Here is a 19,009-nt window from a genome sequence, read left to right as displayed (position 1 = left end):
CCTATTATTAATGTTTACTCTGTATGTGTGCTGTGTGTCTGATATTTTTTGCTGCTGCAACACCGTTATTTCACATTTTTGTTTGGGATCAATAAATCTATCTATCTATCTATCTATCTATCTATCTATTTATCTATCTATTATTTTCGGTAGAAAAAAACAAAAAAAGACACTTTGGTGTCAAACAGAATTCTGATCTTTTTTTTACCAAACAAATGAATTTACAATGGAATCTAATTTAATCAGCAGACCAAACTCCTGTTCTGCGAGGTAAAATGACTCAATGGAGTCTGGTTCAGCTCACCGTGATGTTATCTCACTGCTGCCATCTTGTGTTGAACAGTGCATTACAGCAACAATGAGCCTCTGTGTGGAACTAGATAATATCATTTATTATTAATTAAAACTAATTGTATCACAGTGATAATGTAAAATGAAATCTGCATCCTGAAAACAAGACTAAAGGAGGCAGGTCGCTGCACCAAACTCCAGAGAAATAATGCTTGATTTAGAAAATATCTGAAACAAGTCAGAATATAGGAGAATATACCTTAGTTTGTCAGGAGGTAGGAATGCGGAAAGATTATTAGAATAAAATAATAATATGGCACTAGCTAATGCTAACGAGCCATCATGTTCGTTAGCATTGCATTCATAACTTTGAGAACAAATACCAGGAAGGGTTTCTCAGCTAAAGTTGCATATGCTAACTATTCTAACGTTACTCAGGATTAATGTGTTACAAGTTACTTCATTGCAGCAACAACAATGAACATTAGCTTCAAAAAGATTGATTTAATTGCAAAGCAGTAAAAAATATATATATATATATATATATATATATTAAGGATAATTTGCTTTTCATCAAGTAGCGTACCCTACGGTGGGCGACAGGGGCAAACGCCCTGCAACTTAAGAAAACACACGCAAATAGACAAAACACAAGCAAATTAAGAAAACAACTTCATTAATTTGACAACACATGCGCAGCATTCAGCAAACACGCTACAACACAACCAAATACATAAACGCGCTGCAAATATGAAACGATGCAAAAAGAAAAGCACACAAACCCAGAAAACAAATGCAACAAAAAAACGCAGCATCCAGATTACACAACGGAAGTTCTCCAGACCTCTAGAGGGAGCAGCTAGTGGAACAGCTGGACTTTAGACCGTTATTATCCGATATTAAATTAATATTATTATTATTAATAACATAATATATTATTAATATACAGTCTATGCTCCCGTCTCATGCCCTCCCGGCTGGTGCCGTCCCCGAGCTTCCGCTTTTCAAAATAAAAGCTTGCGTCTGGTCCGCTATGTGTTTGTACTTTGGTGTGTTGGATGTTTGTGAACTAAACAGAACGGCAATCATACTAATGAATACAATAACTTTTTCAGCAGATGTCTTAGTTACAACACGTTGGAGTTAGCAAAGCAGTTTTGTGTTTATATGTGCAGGCGGGATTTATTCAGTTTGATAAATCCCACGGTAAATTGGCTGGTTTACTAACAGGGAGGACTAGAAATCCTGTCTGTTTTTTGTATTTCAAGAGCGAATTGCTCCACAATATGAATACAGATTGATCACTTATTTTGTTGGTAACCGTTGTTGTATAATCACAATATTACACTTGAGGAGGCCTACACTACACGCTGATGCAGTTTTAAATGTTTTATCACCACGAGTTTACAGACGTCTCTGCTGATTGAGTATCAGCTGACCTGAGCCGAGACACACCCACCAAACCAGAGAAAACAGATCTCAAACATAGATTTAATATTTACAGTCTATGCAGTCTCTCTATCTCTCTCTCTCTCTCTCTCTCTCTCCCTCTCTCCCCGTGAGGTCAAAAATCCAGCTGTTCCACTAGCTGCTCCCTCTAGAGGTCTGGAGAACTTCCGTTGTGTAATCTGGATGCAGCGTTTTTTTGTTGCATTTGTTTTCTGGGTTTGTGTGCTTTTCTTTTTGCATCGTTTCATATTTGCAGCGCGTTTGCTGAATGCTGCGCATGTGTTGTCAAATTAATGAAGTTGTTTTCTTAATTTGCTTGTGTTTTGTCTATTTGCGTGTGTTTTCTTAAGTTGCAGGGCGTTTGCCCCTGTCGCCCACCGTAGTACTCCCTATAATTGTGGTGATGGCGCAATGGATATGACACATGCCTTTGGGGTGGGAGTTCTGGGTTCAATTCCCACTGCGATGCATCAACCAATGTGTCCCTGAGCAAGGCACTTAACCCCTAGTTGCTCCAGAGGGGTGTTAACTCTGACATATATATAGCAATTATAAGTCGCATTGTATAAAAGCGTCAGCTTAATGACATGTAATCTATAATAGTTGTATTTTTTCTTATGTATTACCGCATATTTATCTTCTGAGGACTCTAAAAGTGATTTGTGTTCATGTCTTCAGTGTTTTTTTTAGGGGGTTTTATGTGTTTTTAAAGACTAATTCTGGTATTTGTTTAAGGGTATAACTTAATTCTGTAAGATTTAGGCCAAAAACTTGCAGTAAAATGAAGGGATGCTGTATTTTATCTACAAGATAGAGCCTATGTGTTCTTGGCATCGCAGGGAACAGAATTCAGACATTTGTACATAGATAATGTACTCAATGATGAGTCAGAGTCAACACAGAGCTCATGGTCAGATATGTGAAGATGTAAAATAAAACCACTTATTATTATTATTATTATTATTATTATTATTATTATTATTATTATTATTATTATTATTATTATTATTATTATTATTATGACTCAAATATATAAATACAAAACGTTGAAAAAAGGCAGGTTTACATTTTGAAAAACAGCCCCGCCCACCGAAAGTCGCGTCACCAGCTGTAATGGCTATTGACTGGTGTTGACGCATGCGCAGTATGCCCGTGTTGACATCGACATGTCTTCTCTTACGTCCGCAGATAAGACGTAAATACAGCCGGTTGGGGAACATTAACTTCATTCGTTTCGACGATCTCATCATCGACTGAACTTAAAAATGTCCGGTAGAGGAAAAGGCGGGAAGGGACTCGGTAAAGGAGGCGCCAAGCGTCACCGTAAAGTTCTCCGTGATAACATCCAGGGGATCACCAAGCCCGCCATCCGCCGTCTGGCTCGCCGCGGCGGAGTGAAGCGTATCTCCGGTCTGATTTACGAGGAGACCCGCGGTGTGCTCAAGGTGTTCCTGGAGAACGTGATCCGTGACGCAGTCACGTACACCGAGCACGCCAAGAGGAAGACGGTGACCGCCATGGATGTGGTGTACGCTCTGAAGAGACAGGGCCGCACTCTCTACGGCTTCGGAGGCTAAACAACAACAACAACAACAACAACCTGCCAACAACACAACGGCTCTTTTAAGAGCCACACACTACTTCTAAAGACACACTTCCTGATGTGAACAAGGCTGTTGCTTAAATCATTTTGGTTTAAACCGTTAGTATGCAGTTACAACTTACTTATGATTTAAGTTGTTGAAATTCCCCCCATGGAAAAACTTTCAACAAGCAGATTTTGTCCTAAGTTATGTGATCATAGATCCATTGTGTTCATGGAATATCAAAACCCGAACTAATTAATTGCCAAGTAGCCTGACAACGTGGTTGTTGACCAATGTGGTTATCAAACCTAGCTTTCCATGTACAATAGTCTTACATTTCTCACCTGATAGTTAATGATTTTATTGTTGTAAATTGCTTTTAATATACATGTTTTATATGTTGGTTTTATTGCTTATGTTTTTAATGTGCTGTATGTGCTGGTTTTACTGTAAAGTGTCTTTGACTACCATGTAAAGCACTATAAATGCAATTTATTATAATGTATTGCACAGTAGGCCAACAGTGTGGTTGAACCTGACATAGTTATCAAACCTCCTAGCAAGAAGTCAGATCTGGGACTATTTTACTTTTCTGTTGATTACTTAATACTGAAACAAATTGTGCTAATATGAATTGTCTGACAGTACATTTTTGCCAATGGAAGTACAGATGTTTTTTCAAATGAAATTAATAAGGAATAAATGATAGGCCTACCACAATGTGTCCTATAATAGCCCATGTATTGAAACATTAACATTTAATTCTCAATATGGTCACTGTTCTATATCAAACTAGTTTTTGATCAAATCATAGAGACTGCAGCTGTGTTCCTTATGTTTAAGATCCATTATTCACTTTTTCACACTGACACTTAAAGTTAAAGTAGGGTTTTTACACCTTCATATCCGACACACTTCCTCATATAAACAACATAGTGTAGATAAATCCACAGATTTGTACCAAAACACCAAACCCAGACACATTTGTTAAACTTGGATTATTTGAGAACCCAAAAACACTTTACAGTTATTGCATAGGCCGACATCAAAATCCCCCATGATGAAAAGTCTGTTGTTGTCCTCTCTAAAACATCATCACAGCACAATAACAAGGCGTCCCTGTTGTATTCAAACAGTTGCCGTGTGCATTCAGCTGTAGTCGTATTGTTATTGTGTCAACCTTTTTTTTTGGAAAGTCTACTTAACTCTCCTGTTGTCATCGGGTCAAATTTGACCCATTTTCAAATAGTTTCTATATCGGAACATTTGGGTTTCTTTCAACCAAATTGTCAAAATATATAACGTGGATGGCTCCCTACAGCGCTCTACACACGTTTTATTCCATTTCACAGCATTTGAATTTTTATATAAAAGAACGTTGAAAAAAAGTGACAAAAATGTCAAAAGGTGCAGAGAAAACATCGTTGGAAAAGCAACAAAAGTGTTGAAAAAGACGTCCAAAAACGTTGAAATTTTGTTTAAATTTTTGAGCCAGAGAAACAAAAGTTGTATTGTCGACGGGAAGACAACACAAGGGTTAAGTTGGGTTGATTTACTTTTTGTATTTTCCGTTTGATTTGTGTTTCTGTGGATGAACAAACATCTGTTGACGTGTAAAGTGCCAAGCAGCTATAGAAACTTCATCAGAGTCCTGACACATTAAATACTCCAGTAAACATACAGTGTGGAGCATTTTAATGATTTTTCAAATTAACAGAAAAGCAGGTTTTTAATGTTAATGCAACTGGTCGAGGTAATGGGGGAGCTTATCTGCAAGTAACCAGTAAAAGTACAGCATTTGAATAATTGTGTATGTAACAGAACATGGAAATATAAGTACAACTACCTAAATACAACTTATTACAACCTTTACTACGTGATCCATATATTCCTAAGTTTTTTATTTCTCCTTCATTACGAAGAGAAATGTAAAGTAGAAAATGTACATTCAAATCATAACTTTATTGTGTAGCCTACCAACCAAAACAGTCTTATACGTGTTTACGTAAGTACAGAAAGAGTAAATATAGAAAATAGAACATTTGACAAACATACAAGAGCATTCAAATAATTAAATAAATTAAATTAACATCAGCTTTAGGACGGTTCAGAGCCGTTCAATCTCTCCTAACGGCTCTGGAACGGTTGCTTATGTTGGCGCATGCTCAGTCTCAGTCACAAAGTTCAGCCAATCATATGCGAGCAACCGCACAGTGTCATTTGCATCAGGCGAATATAAAGGAGGCGTCTGGGCTGTGAGTTCGTTATCTGTTTTAGGAACTCCAACCCGAAACCAACATGCCAGCAGAAGCCACCGTGAAAGCGCCCAAGAAGGGCTCCAAGAAAGCCGTGACTAAGACCGCCGCAAAGGGCGGCAAGAAGAGGAGAAAGAGCAGGAAGGAGAGCTACGCCATCTACGTTTACAAGGTGCTGAAGCAGGTCCACCCCGACACCGGCATCTCCTCCAAGGCCATGGGCATCATGAACTCGTTTGTGAGCGACATCTTTGAGCGCATCGCCGGTGAGGCCTCCCGTCTGGCTCACTACAACAAGCGCTCCACCATCACTTCCCGGGAGATCCAGACCGCCGTGAGGCTGCTGCTGCCCGGGGAGCTGGCCAAGCACGCCGTGTCTGAGGGCACCAAGGCCGTCACCAAGTACACCAGCTCCAAGTAAACATCCCGCTGCTGTAATCCACTAAACCAACGGCTCTTTTAAGAGCCACACACTCCTCCTTAAAGAGCAAAGTTTAAGTCAGTCATGTGTTTCGATACAAATGGTCGCTTTTATATCTTCACTGTTTGTTTTTATTTATTGAAGGTATTAACCCGTGTGTTGCCCTCCCATATCAAAATTGGCTTTTTTTTTTTGGTTTTCCCATTACCACCAATATACACTTTCATCAACTCGTTACCACTAGTAAACTTTTTTTTTTTTTTTTTTATTTTTATTTTAAAGTCAGAGCTTATATCCTTCATGAAATTTTATTTAACTTTAGTTAAAAATGCAGAAAGTATACATTATGACTAAAAGTTAAGATCAGGGGATGTTTAAGGACAATCAGACTGTCAAAGTTTAGTCAAAAACTGATTAAAACACCCAAAAGTCAGTGATAGCGTTGAACTGATCCTTACTTTGACTTTTGAAGAGTGTTTCATTGAACCATCTGTTACTTTTGTGCAATTTGGTTGAAAGAAACCCAAATTTCTGATATAGAAACTAGGAAAACAGGAGGGATAAGTATCTTAACTTTCTTCATTGTATACATTACTATCTTTATACTTTCCTTCTTTCACTGAGAGTCAGAGGAACATTTTCAATTCCTCTGTATGTCTGGCACAAATCACACAATGACATAAAAGTTGACTTACTTTTAGGGCTGCAACTAACGATTATTTTCATAGTCTATTAATCTGTTGATTATTTTCTTGATTAATCGATTAGTTGTTTGATCTATAAAAATGTCAAAACATGGTGAAAAATGTGGATCAGTGTTTCCCAAAGCCTAAGAGGACGTCCTCAAACGTCTTGTTTCGTCCAAAACTCAAAAGATATTCAGTTTACTGTCACAGAGGAGAGAAGAAACTAGAAGATATTCACATTTAACAAGCTGGAATCAGAGAAATCTGATTTTTATTTTAATAAAAAAATGACTCAAACGATTAATCAGTTATCAAAATAGTTGGTGATTAATTTAATAGTTGACAACTAATCTATTAATCGATTCATCGTTGCACCTCTACTTACTTTAACATGTAGGCTACAATAAATAAAAGCCCCATTTGTAATCTCCACAAATGTACCACTTAAAATAGAGTATTTATAATTGTAATGGGCAATGTTACTTGGTTGTTACCATTGTTTTGTTGTATTACTGGTAGACTTTACATTTAGGCTACTATAGTGCTCTTACTCTATATGTGAACAGGTACACCAGCTCAAAGTAAGCCTGCTGTCATTGCTGTTTATTTTGTAACTATCCATGAATATTGTCACTTGTGAAAGTCTCTTAAAATCTCCACAAACATGGGCACTATTACTGTCATTGTTATTGCTTGGTGTCTTACAGTTGTATTACTACATGGACATTAAGCTACCATGTTATTATTATACAGCAAAGTACACAAGCTCCAGGTAAACCATCCCGCTGCTGTAATCCACAAAACCTACAGCTCTTTTATTATTGTTGCTGATTGACAAACATAATTGGCCGCTGTGCAATGATTAAGGATAATGATGGTTGCATTCTGATGCTGGACATTGGTGTGTATTGGTGTGTGTGTGTGTGTGTGTGTGTGTGTGAGAGAGAGAGATACTGTGAGAGTAGTACACAATATGTCATCCTGATTGGAAATTTCTTGATATCGACCTTGCGTGTGTGCCGCGCTTGTGCGTAACGTTTACGTAACGTTTTGACGTATTAGCCTAAACAATATATTTGCAAATTTTACTTTTTATAACTCGGTGCCCAGCCTCTTACTGACATATCACTGCACACTGCAAGGCCGTCACCTAGAATCACACTATTAAACATCATCTCTTGTTTCCAATTACAAGTCCGACATCTAAAAAACAGCTTTAGGACGGTTGAGAGCAATTCAATCTCTCCTAACGGCTCTGGGACGGTTACTTTGTGTTGGCGCATGCTCAGTCTCAGTCACAAAGCTCAGCCAATCCTGTGCGAGCAACAGCACAGTTTCATTTGCATCAGGCGAATATAAAGGAGGCGTCTGGGCTGTGAGTTTGTTATCTGTTTTAGGAACTCCAACCCGAAACCAACATGCCAGCAGAAGCCACCGTGAAAGCGCCCAAGAAGGGCTCCAAGAAAGCCGTGACTAAGACCGCCGCAAAGGGCGGCAAGAAGAGGAGAAAGAGCAGGAAGGAGAGCTACGCCATCTACGTTTACAAGGTGCTGAAGCAGGTCCACCCCGACACCGGCATCTCCTCCAAGGCCATGGGCATCATGAACTCGTTTGTGAGCGACATCTTTGAGCGCATCGCCGGTGAGGCCTCCCGTCTGGCTCACTACAACAAGCGCTCCACCATCACTTCCCGGGAGATCCAGACCGCCGTGAGGCTGCTGCTGCCCGGGGAGCTGGCCAAGCACGCCGTGTCTGAGGGCACCAAGGCCGTCACCAAGTACACCAGCTCCAAGTAAACATCCCGCTGCTATAATCCACTAAACCAACGGCTCTTTTAAGAGCCACACACTCCTCCTTAAAGAGCGTTAAGTTTCACTCAGTCATGTGTTTGGATACAAACTATCAGGAATGATTTCAGATATCACTTTTTACATTAGTTTTTTTATTCTATGCATTGTTTTTGGCCAACATTTAATAAATGTGGTACCTGTCCTTATTACACCGTTGGTCAGAGGGATGTATTTCCTCTAGGGGCCTACATATCTACCACTTACAGATGGGTTTTTATAATTATAATCAAAAGTGACTTTTACATTAGATTTCTACAGTCTGTTTTTATCTTAGATTTGCACTATTTAGAATTTTTATAATAAATACTATAACTTTCTTCATAATTGTCTTTGATGTATTCATTACTATCTTCATACTTGTACCTGCCTTGTTTCACTGGGTCAGAGAGAATTATTTAAATTATCTGGCACGTATTGCAGAATTGACATTAAAGTTGGCCTGCTAATAAAGAAAAGCCCCTTGTAAACTCTACAAATGTACTACTTAAAATTGGGTTTTTATAATGGGCAATGTTACTTGGTCTGTATCATTGCTTTGTGTCTTAGCCTCACTTTGTTCTATTACTGGTAGACTTTACATTTGGGCTACTATAGTGCTTTTACTCTATATGTGAACAGGTACACCAGCTCAAAGTAAACCTGCTGTCAGACCAACAACACGGCTCTTTTAAACGCATTTCATTAAAATTTTATTCTAAGAGAGCAAATTTTCGTTCAATCATTGCTGTTTATTTTGTAACTATCCATGAATATTGTCACTTGTGAAAGTCTCTTAAAATCTCCACCATCATGGTCACTATTACTGTCATTGTTATTGCTTGGTGCCTTACAGTTGTATTACTACATGGACTTTACATTAAGCTACCATGCTATTATTCTACAGCAAAGTACACAAGCTCCAGGTAAACCATCCTGCTCTTCTTTTAAGAGCCACACTTCTAAGAGAGCATAGTTTCATTCAATCATGCCATTTTTTAAGCTATCCATGAATGTTGTCACCTGTTTTTTGATGTAGTAAAAGTCCCTTAATATCAAATCTCAAATGTACTACTTAAAATTGGGTATTTATAATGGGCAATGTTACTTGGTCTGTATCAATGCAGGTATAGATTATTTTCTGAAATATAGTGACTGTATTCTTGTAATAGCCTATTATAACTTTATTTTTCACAAAATATCATGACTCCTCCAAACCTCAGAGAACACAGATGGGATGAGTTATATTTTGAATGTGCACAAAGGTTTTGAACATGAGCAGAAATCTTGCTCAAACATCTGAAATATTACAGTCCAGGGGTTTATTAATTCATTAAAATGAATAATGTATCATTGAGGTGAATAATTGTCATATGCACATTTAAGGAGGTTACTTCCCCAACAAAAGATGCAAAAGAGAAGGTAAGAGTAAATGATGCTAAGCTACATGTGTGCTGACTCAGATATAATTAGAAAAGTCGATCCAAAAGGAGAATAAATAGAAAAAGTAATACAGAATGCCTGAGAGCCTTACTGAAATATGTTCCATTATGTTTTTATATTTGGATTGTAATCTGTTTCCCTTTACATAAAGATATTTCCAGCATATTGATTCAGAAAAAGGTAGAAATAGGTGCACAAACATTCACCAGAATGCAGGAAATTTAGTGTTTAATGCTTAAAATTTTCGGGGTGTGGACCCCCAGACCCTCCGCCCCCCCATCATAGCACATGTTAAGCATGTTTTGTTGACTTGTGGATAGGCCCACTGACAGTGATTTTAAAAGTAGGCTCAATTAGGCCTGCATGAAGTTGGAAATGATTTGCTGTTGCAAAGTATCATTTATGAATGCACTTTTAGAAAAGTTGTGGAAATAAAATGTCTTCAAATACAATATTAAAAAATATTTACATTTTATCAGTTGTTATTGAAACTCATCATTGCCTGGAACACACAAAAGATGTCATTTACTGCTGAGGCGTGTGTTAGGGCAGGCGGACGGGATTTTTGGGGAAGGGGGGGGCTCGGCTGTCCTTACCTGCTCTAAGGGGAGGCTCACGTTCACCCAATTTGAAAACCCCTGGTCTATAGCATCGCTCATGTGTCATACTTTGTTCTGTAACTTCTTGTAGACTTTACATTTAGGCTACTATTTTGTTTTTACTCTATAGCTGTGACCAGCTCGCCGTGTCTGAGGGCACCAAGGCCGTCACCAAGTACACCAGCTCCAAGTAAACATCCCGCTGCTGTAATCCACTAAACCAACGGCTTTTTTAAGAGCCACACACTCCTTCTTAAAGAGCAAAGTTTAATTCAATCATGTGTTTGGATACAAACTAACCAGGAATGATTTCAGTTATCGCTTTTTACATTAGTTTTCTATTCTATACTTTGTTTTTCCCTAACATTTGTGCTATTATATAATGTGTATCTTATCTTTCTTACTGTAATTGTATATCATATTTTTTATAAATGTAACTGTCATTATACTGTGGGTCGGAGGGCAACATATATTTCCTCTACATATGTACCACTTACAGTTGGGTTTCTATAATTATAATCTGCTCTGTTACTTGGTCTTTATCATTGCTCCAGTGCTTTGTGTCTGAGCCTATTTCTTTCTATTACTTGTAGACTTTACATTTAGGCAACTATAGTGTTTTTACTCTATGGCTGTGAACAGGTACACCAGCTCAAAGTACACCTGCTGTCAGACCAACAACTGTGCCACAGCCCTTTTCAAAGAATTGGGGCATTTCAATTTATGAGGGTGCTTTGAAAATAATTTGTGCATAACTCTGCTGTTTAATGTAAAATGATCCCATATTAAAGTGCACACTAATCACCAACTTCTGCCAACAAACATTGCCTCCATAATTATTTATTTAGGGTTTATTCAGTTCCTTAAACTCTGCCTTCATATAGAGAGAATGTAAATGGTTGCATTTTAGTCTTTACAACTTCTTCTCATTTGGAGAAAGTAAGTCATTATTTTGAAATACAAAGTAATTATCTTGAGAAAGTCTCTCATAAAGACTTAAAAAAATATTTTTGTTCATCACATTGGCAGAAATGGGCTTCCTTTCTTTTTAAAGACCTTAACCTTTTAAGTTTATAAATAGCCTACAGAAGGCTACGTATTATATTAAAAAATAACATGTTCAAACCAGAAATGGGCTTCCATAGGCCTACCATACAATCTGAAGCTTTCATGTTATTTGTCATATTTAACAATTTTTGCAATCCCACATTTCTTTGCATTTGAATAAACTGACAAATTGACTAGCTAGGCCTATTATGAATAACAGGGACCAGATCATATTACAAAAAGATTTCGAGGCAATCTATAGCTGGTTGCAGTGATGTCACGTAGTCAGGTTTGTGGACAGCAGAATTTGGAAATACGAACGTGTGTTTGGAGGCCCATCATGTCAAATCCATCATGTTAAGGATCAATGCCAGCGGATAAACCTGTGTCAGGTAACCGCCTAGATTCACATCCAGCACCCAGTGTGTTTACCACTACCGAAAACTTCCCCCATTTAAACTAAATAAAACACATTAATGCAGTTATTTCACTTGTATTCTATCCTCACATGTCTCTGCTCGCTGGAACACCACTGTCATAGTTAATACACATCACTGTTAGATATTTTTAAAGACGAAATGTGAAGAAAACTCGCTGCGAGTAGTCCAAAATGACTGTGTATCCGAGAGGTTTGAAGCCTCCTGGAATCAAATAAACGAGTCCTCATCGCCAAACATGAGCTCAGTGTGAAGGGGAGAAGGTTTTCTCACCACTACAATAACTATTGTGTTTTAAATCGTTTCTCTTCTATGAATTTTATCCCCAAATTGTGGAAGAGAAAACACAAAGTGGGGCCACACTTTCAGCAGGGCAGCGGAGCGGCTGTGGGTTGCCTCTCCACGGTTCTCATGGGCTTTATAAGTCCCGCCTCCTGCCCGAGCGGGAACACAGCAGACTGTAACGCGACAGAGAAAGAAACAGACATGGCAGAAGAAGCTCCAGCAGTTCCCGCGGTGAAAGCCCCGGCCAAGGCCCCCAAGAAGAAGGCAGCTCCCCGGGCAAAGAGTGACGGACCCTCCCTCCCGAAGCTCATCCTCGACGCTGTGACTGAAGCCAAGGACCGTAAAGGCACGTCGCTTCCGGCCATCAAAAAGACACTGGCCACCAAAGGCATCGACCTGGAAAAGTCCAACAAACGCATCAACACCGCGGTGAAGAAGCTGGTGACCGACGGAAAGCTGGTCCAGAATAAAGGGATCGGGGCATCCGGGTCCTTCAAGCTCCCCAAGGCTCAGCCTAAAGCCGCCAAAACAGTCAAGAAGACTCCAGTTAAAGTGAAGAAGCCCGCGGCCAAGTCCCCGCAGAAGAAAACAGCCGCTAAAAAAACAGCTGTTAAGAAGACGGCAGCCAAGAAAACCGCCGCTAAGAAACCAGCAGCCAAGAAACCAGCAGCTAAGAAGTCTCCTGTGAAGAAAGCTGCCAAGAAGCCAGCAGTGAAATCTACTCCCAAGAAGGCTGCCCCGAAAAAGGTCGCCAAGAAGAAGACCCCTGTGAAGAAAGCTCCGGCAAAGAAAGCTGCAGCGAAGAAATCCAAGAAGTAAAGTGGCTCTTTAATCTGCACTCAGTGCACCAAAAGGCTCTTTTAAGAGCCACCACACATTCACCAAACGGCTGATTTCCTACAACATTATCATGTCTGTCTCCATTGTTTGTTATTCTAGTATTTATTATATCAAAGCACTTACATCTACATGAAATATGCTGGTAGAGTAGTGTGATGTTTGCTGTTATGGTTAGCATTAGACCATTTAGTAGTAGTAGTAGTAATATTAGGTTGATTTTCTGTGATAATAGCCCTGCAATATCATAACAAGATCAGTAGATATAAATGTAGTCTACCAAAGGATTTTTTTTTTAGTGGATGTTTAAAAATCTGATTAAGTAGAGGTTATGTTATGTAAGTTGTGAAGTGATCTCGCCTCAGAAGCTTTAGTAGCCTAGTAATAATATTAGTATTACCCTGCATTAGTGCGCCACATTTAAGAGGAAAAACTCGTCCTTCAGTGCTTTGTCGTCTGACCGTCACAGGATGGCGCTAACACACAAGAAGAGAGGAACATACCTCCTCTTAACTTACATTTGTTCATGAATCTACCTCTAAACCTCTTTAGAGCTGGAAGGATAGACCTTTAAATCCTTGGTTACACTGTTTACTGGTTATATTAGCCCAGGGGTCTTCAACAGGGGGTCCAGGACTCCTCAGAGTTACTGCAGGGGGGCCGCCAAATTATTGTGAATTTTTTTTATTCAAAAAATCCAAATGTCTTCACATGAATCCAACATATTATTAGCAAATATAAATCAACCTATTTGTGAAAAAAGTTCACTGATGATATGCTTACTATCCACAGATACAGTTAATCCTAAGGAGTCACATTAATTAACATTAAAACATGATATATAAAATCAACAAATATTATTTTAATAGCTTAGTATTCTATGCAAAAAAAGTATGTATAAAGGCTTTAGGCCACCCTACACGTTATTGTAGTTTAATATGCAACTTAATTTTCTACAATATATAAAAGGGGGTCCCCTCTCTTTCAGTTAAGGGGTCCTTGGCTTAAAACACATTGAAGACCCCTGTATAAGCCCATATGCACAACACCCCAGCCTGGACTGAGGTCAGACTTAATACTTGAACAACGGCTGTAACTCTATTACTTCAAACCTCTAATATTGACTGTTGATTTGTGTCTATCCTACTGTCTACTTTATTCCCTTATAATGCCCATATTTAATGCTGTCTATTTTTAACTTTATCCTTGCACTGCTACAGTTTTTATATTACTGTGTCTTGCACTACCACCATGACACACACTCTCATAGAGCACCTTACTTTTTATTCAGTATGTTTTCTTTTATTGTGCATATTATTCATGTGGATTTGTTATTTTGTCATCCTGTTTATGATCAGAATCAGAATCAGCTTTACTGGCCAGGTTTGCGTAGACAAACAAGGAATTTGACTCCGGTAATCTTTGCTCTCAAAGTACAACACTTAACATATTAAGAATAACAACAGAGATGATGGTAAGAATATAAAAAAAATAAAAAATAGTGTACAGTACAAAAATACAATATAATTTACAATTTTACAAAAAATATACAAAAGAGAGGGAAGGAATAGTGCAATATTGGTCAATAGTCTGAGATTCTAGGATTTAAATATGAGTACAGTGCAAGGCAGATCAGTGCAATGGTAATATATTAATAACAATTTTGTAATTATAGGATTGAAATAGACATGAGGTAGATGAGCAGAACAGTGGTGGTTGACTTTGTTCAGTGTGAGGGTGGATGTATGTGTATGTTGTGTGTGATGTATTTAATCTACTGGGACCTTGGATTTCCCCTTGGGGATCAATACAGTATCTATCTATCTATCTATCTATCTATCTATCTATCTATCTATCTATCTATCTATCTAAAGATTATTCCAATAGGAAAGAGCTTATTATATGAATGATTGGCATCCAACTTCTTTGAAAAGTTGAAATAAATGAAGATGAACTGAACAGGTTAGTTATTCAAACAAAAGACAATATAATAAAGTTCTAAGTCCTTCTATGTGTGTGTTATGATAAAGAAATATTATATATATCAGTTGTTTTCAACATCCACTCAGACAAATAATGTTCTGACATCACAATGACAACCAAACAGTAACTCGATGTTACTTTGAAGTGTTAATGAACCACAAGAATAAAAATAAACATTCAAATGATTATAACAAGTCATTTACATAATCTAAACTTTACTTGTAACCGTTTATTTTCTACATGTGCCATTGTTGAGACAGCAGCTGTTATCTAGCCGCTGTGTTAGTGTCTACATTTGAATTTCTTTCGTCCAATAGTGGATCAGCTACAGCCCGCGTGTCTCCCGACCTGGACCAATCAGCGCTGCCCTGGCTCCGGCAGTTCCTTTATAAAGCCGCTGTTGACTCCGAGCAGTATTCTTTCTTGAGCTGTGAACACAGAGAAGACTGAGAAACTAAAATGGCCAGAACCAAGCAGACCGCCCGTAAATCCACCGGAGGAAAAGCTCCCAGGAAGCAGCTGGCCACCAAGGCTGCCCGTAAGAGCGCCCCGGCCACCGGCGGAGTGAAGAAGCCCCACCGTTACAGGCCCGGTACCGTGGCTCTGAGAGAGATCCGTCGCTACCAGAAGTCCACCGAGCTGCTGATCCGCAAGCTGCCCTTCCAGCGCCTGGTGAGGGAGATCGCTCAGGACTTCAAGACCGACCTGCGCTTCCAGAGCTCCGCCGTCATGGCTCTGCAGGAGGCCAGCGAGGCTTACCTGGTCGGCCTGTTCGAGGACACCAACCTGTGCGCCATCCACGCCAAGAGGGTCACCATCATGCCCAAAGACATCCAGCTGGCCCGCCGTATCCGCGGAGAGAGGGCTTAAACTCCCCACAGACCAGCCTACAAACACACAACGGCTCTTTTAAGAGCCACATACAAACGCTAACAGAGCAACAGACCTGAAACCATACTGTCTCACACCATTTCACATAGTATTATAAACGTAAATATATTACCGAAGCAGTGCAGACAACGTGTCTATTGCTTATCCCGAGTGGCTTCAAGAAGATAACGGTAAGTAGTAGGGCTAGATGTAATATTGCATGTTCATAATACCAAGATGTCTAGCCTGCACAGACTAACCGAGCAACCGTCCTGAAGCGATGCTATTTCATTACTGTTAGAAAGGGGGAAATACAGACATTGCTATCCTGGGTGGCTTCATAAATAGTTTAATGATATTATGTCGTTTGACCAGCCGGTTATAAAAGTGGCTCTGCTACTGAAATGTGTAACAAGGAGAAATACGTGGGACACAATTCTAAAATGTAAGGCAGAAAACATTAACTACATTACGTACTAATCGGGCATATGCAGCTTACGTTCGCATTGGAGTTATGATGCTCGTTTTCCGGTTCTAGTGATTGATCTTGTATTGCTGCACTGATCAGGAGTAGAGCTTGTAATGTAGCCTATTGCCTAAACCTACACAAACGTTACTCTGAAATTGGAATATAAAGTCGAAAATAATGCAGTTAATTATATCTGAAATATGCTACAGTTTAAATATTACGGAAATGTGCTCATAAGCTATATAGAATCAACACGTAATTTGTAGATATGTGGTGACTCACTGTATTTAAAAGTAATAATTCACAACAGTATGTAGAAGGATTTGTCTTTAGTTGGATGTGTGTGGCTCTTAAAAGAGCCGTTGTTGTTTTGGTGGAAGCCGGTTCCGGGGGTCTACTTCTTGGCGGGCTTCTCGGTCTTCTTGGGCAGCAGGACGGCCTGGATGTTGGGCAGCACGCCGCCCTGAGCGATGGTCACTCCGCCCAGCAGCTTGTTGAGCTCCTCGTCGTTGCGGACAGCCAGCTGCAGATGGCGGGGGATGATCCTGGTCTTCTTGTTGTCGCGGGCAGCGTTTCCAGCCAGCTCCAGGATCTCAGCGGTGAGGTACTCCAGCACCGCCGCCAGGTACACCGGAGCTCCGGCACCGACACGCTGAGCGTAGTTCCCCTTCCTCAGGAGCCTGTGGACACGGCCGACTGGGAACTGGAGCCCGGCACGAGAGGAGCGGGTCTTTGCCTTCGCTCTGGCCTTGCCGCCGGTTTTTCCTCTTCCAGACATCTTCGCGTTATCGAGTTTTCAAGAAAAATGCAGAAATGTTGCCGAACCCGACTTTATATCTTACCTAGGTGCTTGTTGAGTGCTGAGTGAGTGTAAGTATAACCGTCCAATCAGAAGAAAGATCAGTCAAGTTGCTGTATTCACATCAAGACTCCTTTTTAACACTGCACGGCGTTTCAACATAAAGCGTGGCAGATTAAACCGGTAAAGAAATATCTCCTTATATTGTTATATATTACTGTTTCCTTTCTTATTCTGTAAACTACCTTTGTTTGTTGTTAACACACGTTCATGGGCTAGACACAATAATGTGAACACAAACACATTTCTAAATATTAAATGTAATGTAATTTCTTTTGGCACTATATTATCTTAATGAATTCCTACACAAAAGCGCAGCTGGCTTCCTGTATTACGCCGCAATTGCTGCTGTTTGGGTTAGACTTTTAGCGGTTTATGGACTAAACAAATGCAAGAAAATTAAAACGAGGGATTATGACAGCAGCGGAGACCAAATGCCGTTTACTGTGGACACAAGAGGAAACTTTTATGAACCGAAGTAGGCAATATAACTGTTGCAGAGGGAGACAGAACGGCCGACAAAAGGCGGAGGGGACACTGTTGTTCAGGAACTTCAGGAAATGAATGCAGCCTGGCAGCGAGGTAAGGAAGTCAAATATTTAAAATTTTGTTCTGAATTTAATCACCACATGAGCTTTTTCGTTTACTTGCTTTATTGTCCGAACACGATTATTACAGCCACATGCCGTCAGGCTATCCCCGTTGTTACACTCTCGTTACTTCCTGTATATTAGACATATGACCTACTAAATCCAATACATGACATGTCTAAAATACGTTGAGCTGCTGTCCCGGCCCACAGCAGAAGCCTGCGTTGCTTTCTGTGATTATTGTAAACTTTAGAAGATTCTGAAAATGTTAAACTGTTGTTTTAAAATGAAGCTTGTGAGCCATTGTCCCCGGTTACATTTCTAGCGACCCACAGATATATATATAAATGTAAGTACTCAAATATGTTATGAGCTGTATGAAAGTACATAAGGAGAAAGCCACCAGACTCCCTTGATAAAAACAGTAATTTTACCTTGCGGCACATAATAACTTGCTGCTCTGCCTCCGTTGGGTAGATAGTTTGTGAATTTGTTGCATTCCTTTCCTTCCTCACCGATCTGCCCTCATAACGTATCATATTACACCATTCTTCCTCGTCCAATCAGAGAGCAGGCTGAAACATATGCAGTGCAAAGGATCATGGGATTAAATTATGAACGGTCCTTGTCCTAGTTTAAGTGTGTAAATTGTGTTCTGTTGGTGCTTTTGTTATGCATTTATGCTACCTAGGTTTTAGTCCTGATAATGTGTTCATGTTTTTGTTGGGTTAGCATGACTGAGACACTGGGGTAGGTTGATGACCTCTGTGTATCGAGTGCGTTTAGAAGTTCAATAAGCTGCCGTGGATCGGGTTTATTCGGGTCCAGAGCGCCTTTCCTCACTTCACCCGCAGCGAGAAGCAGGCAGCAGCAGGCCGCGTCCAGAAGCAGAAGGAGGACGAAGAACAAGGAAGAAGAAGAACACGTAAGAAGAAAGCAGAAGACGACCGTCATGGCATTTCGAGGCGTCTTCGAAGTCTCCGGAGTGGGTCTGGCGTTCAACAATCAGCTTGAGATGCAGGTTAACGCCTCCACGATACGCGTCGTCGTGTCATCGGCGCATTTGATCGCTTACG

The 19,009-nt window shown here is 39.8% G+C and overlaps 8 protein-coding genes across 8 annotated transcripts in view; 6 read left to right on the top strand and 2 right to left on the bottom strand.

Annotated features, from left to right (window-relative positions):
• The window catches only part of LOC116036424 (bromodomain-containing protein DDB_G0280777-like), a 1,700,590-nt gene that overhangs the window by 1,324,305 nt on the left and 357,276 nt on the right, over window positions 1-19,009 (top strand). The gene's annotated exons all lie outside the window — the stretch shown is intronic.
• Window positions 1-19,009, bottom strand: part of LOC116036425 (C1q-related factor-like) — a 680,685-nt gene that overhangs the window by 387,201 nt on the left and 274,475 nt on the right. The window lies entirely within an intron of this gene.
• On the top strand, window positions 2,891-4,003 carry LOC118496567 (histone H4). Its single transcript, XM_036008793.1, has one exon. The coding sequence runs from the start codon at window positions 3,006-3,008 to the stop codon at window positions 3,315-3,317; it is 312 nt and encodes a 103-aa protein (XP_035864686.1). The 5' UTR covers window positions 2,891-3,005; the 3' UTR covers window positions 3,318-4,003.
• LOC116055919 (histone H2B-like) lies at window positions 5,593-6,109 on the top strand. Its single transcript, XM_031307985.2, has one exon. It carries the CDS (start codon window positions 5,625-5,627, stop codon window positions 6,000-6,002), a length of 378 nt encoding a protein of 125 aa, XP_031163845.1. The 5' UTR covers window positions 5,593-5,624; the 3' UTR covers window positions 6,003-6,109.
• On the top strand, window positions 8,064-8,574 carry LOC116055918 (histone H2B-like). The gene has a single exon (XM_031307984.2). The coding sequence runs from the start codon at window positions 8,107-8,109 to the stop codon at window positions 8,482-8,484; it is 378 nt and encodes a 125-aa protein (XP_031163844.1). The 5' UTR covers window positions 8,064-8,106; the 3' UTR covers window positions 8,485-8,574.
• On the top strand, window positions 12,196-13,311 carry LOC116055915 (histone H1-like). Its single transcript, XM_031307982.2, has one exon. It carries the CDS (start codon window positions 12,353-12,355, stop codon window positions 13,142-13,144), a length of 792 nt encoding a protein of 263 aa, XP_031163842.2. The 5' UTR covers window positions 12,196-12,352; the 3' UTR covers window positions 13,145-13,311.
• LOC116055922 (histone H3) lies at window positions 15,395-16,065 on the top strand. The gene has a single exon (XM_036008789.1). It carries the CDS (start codon window positions 15,605-15,607, stop codon window positions 16,013-16,015), a length of 411 nt encoding a protein of 136 aa, XP_035864682.1. The 5' UTR covers window positions 15,395-15,604; the 3' UTR covers window positions 16,016-16,065.
• LOC116055917 (histone H2A-like) lies at window positions 16,792-17,263 on the bottom strand. The gene has a single exon (XM_036008791.1). The coding sequence runs from the start codon at window positions 17,260-17,262 to the stop codon at window positions 16,879-16,881; it is 384 nt and encodes a 127-aa protein (XP_035864684.1). The 5' UTR covers window position 17,263; the 3' UTR covers window positions 16,792-16,878.

Source organism: Sander lucioperca, chromosome 13 (genome assembly GCF_008315115.2).
Source record: "Sander lucioperca isolate FBNREF2018 chromosome 13, SLUC_FBN_1.2, whole genome shotgun sequence".
Classification (NCBI taxonomy): Eukaryota; Metazoa; Chordata; class Actinopteri; order Perciformes; family Percidae; genus Sander; species Sander lucioperca.
The sequence above is the reverse complement of the archived record's forward strand: the minus strand, read 5'-3'. Positions and strand labels throughout refer to the sequence as shown.

Excerpts from the sequence above, each read along its gene's own strand:
- LOC118496567 (XM_036008793.1), top strand. The coding sequence starts at position 3,006 with ATGTCCGGTAGAGGAAAAGGCGGGAAGGGACTCGGTAAAGGAGGCGCC.
- LOC116055919 (XM_031307985.2), top strand. The coding sequence starts at position 5,625 with ATGCCAGCAGAAGCCACCGTGAAAGCGCCCAAGAAGGGCTCCAAGAAA.
- LOC116055918 (XM_031307984.2), top strand. The coding sequence starts at position 8,107 with ATGCCAGCAGAAGCCACCGTGAAAGCGCCCAAGAAGGGCTCCAAGAAA.
- LOC116055915 (XM_031307982.2), top strand. The coding sequence starts at position 12,353 with ATGAATTTTATCCCCAAATTGTGGAAGAGAAAACACAAAGTGGGGCCA.
- LOC116055922 (XM_036008789.1), top strand. The coding sequence starts at position 15,605 with ATGGCCAGAACCAAGCAGACCGCCCGTAAATCCACCGGAGGAAAAGCT.
- LOC116055917 (XM_036008791.1), bottom strand. The coding sequence starts at position 17,262 with ATGTCTGGAAGAGGAAAAACCGGCGGCAAGGCCAGAGCGAAGGCAAAG.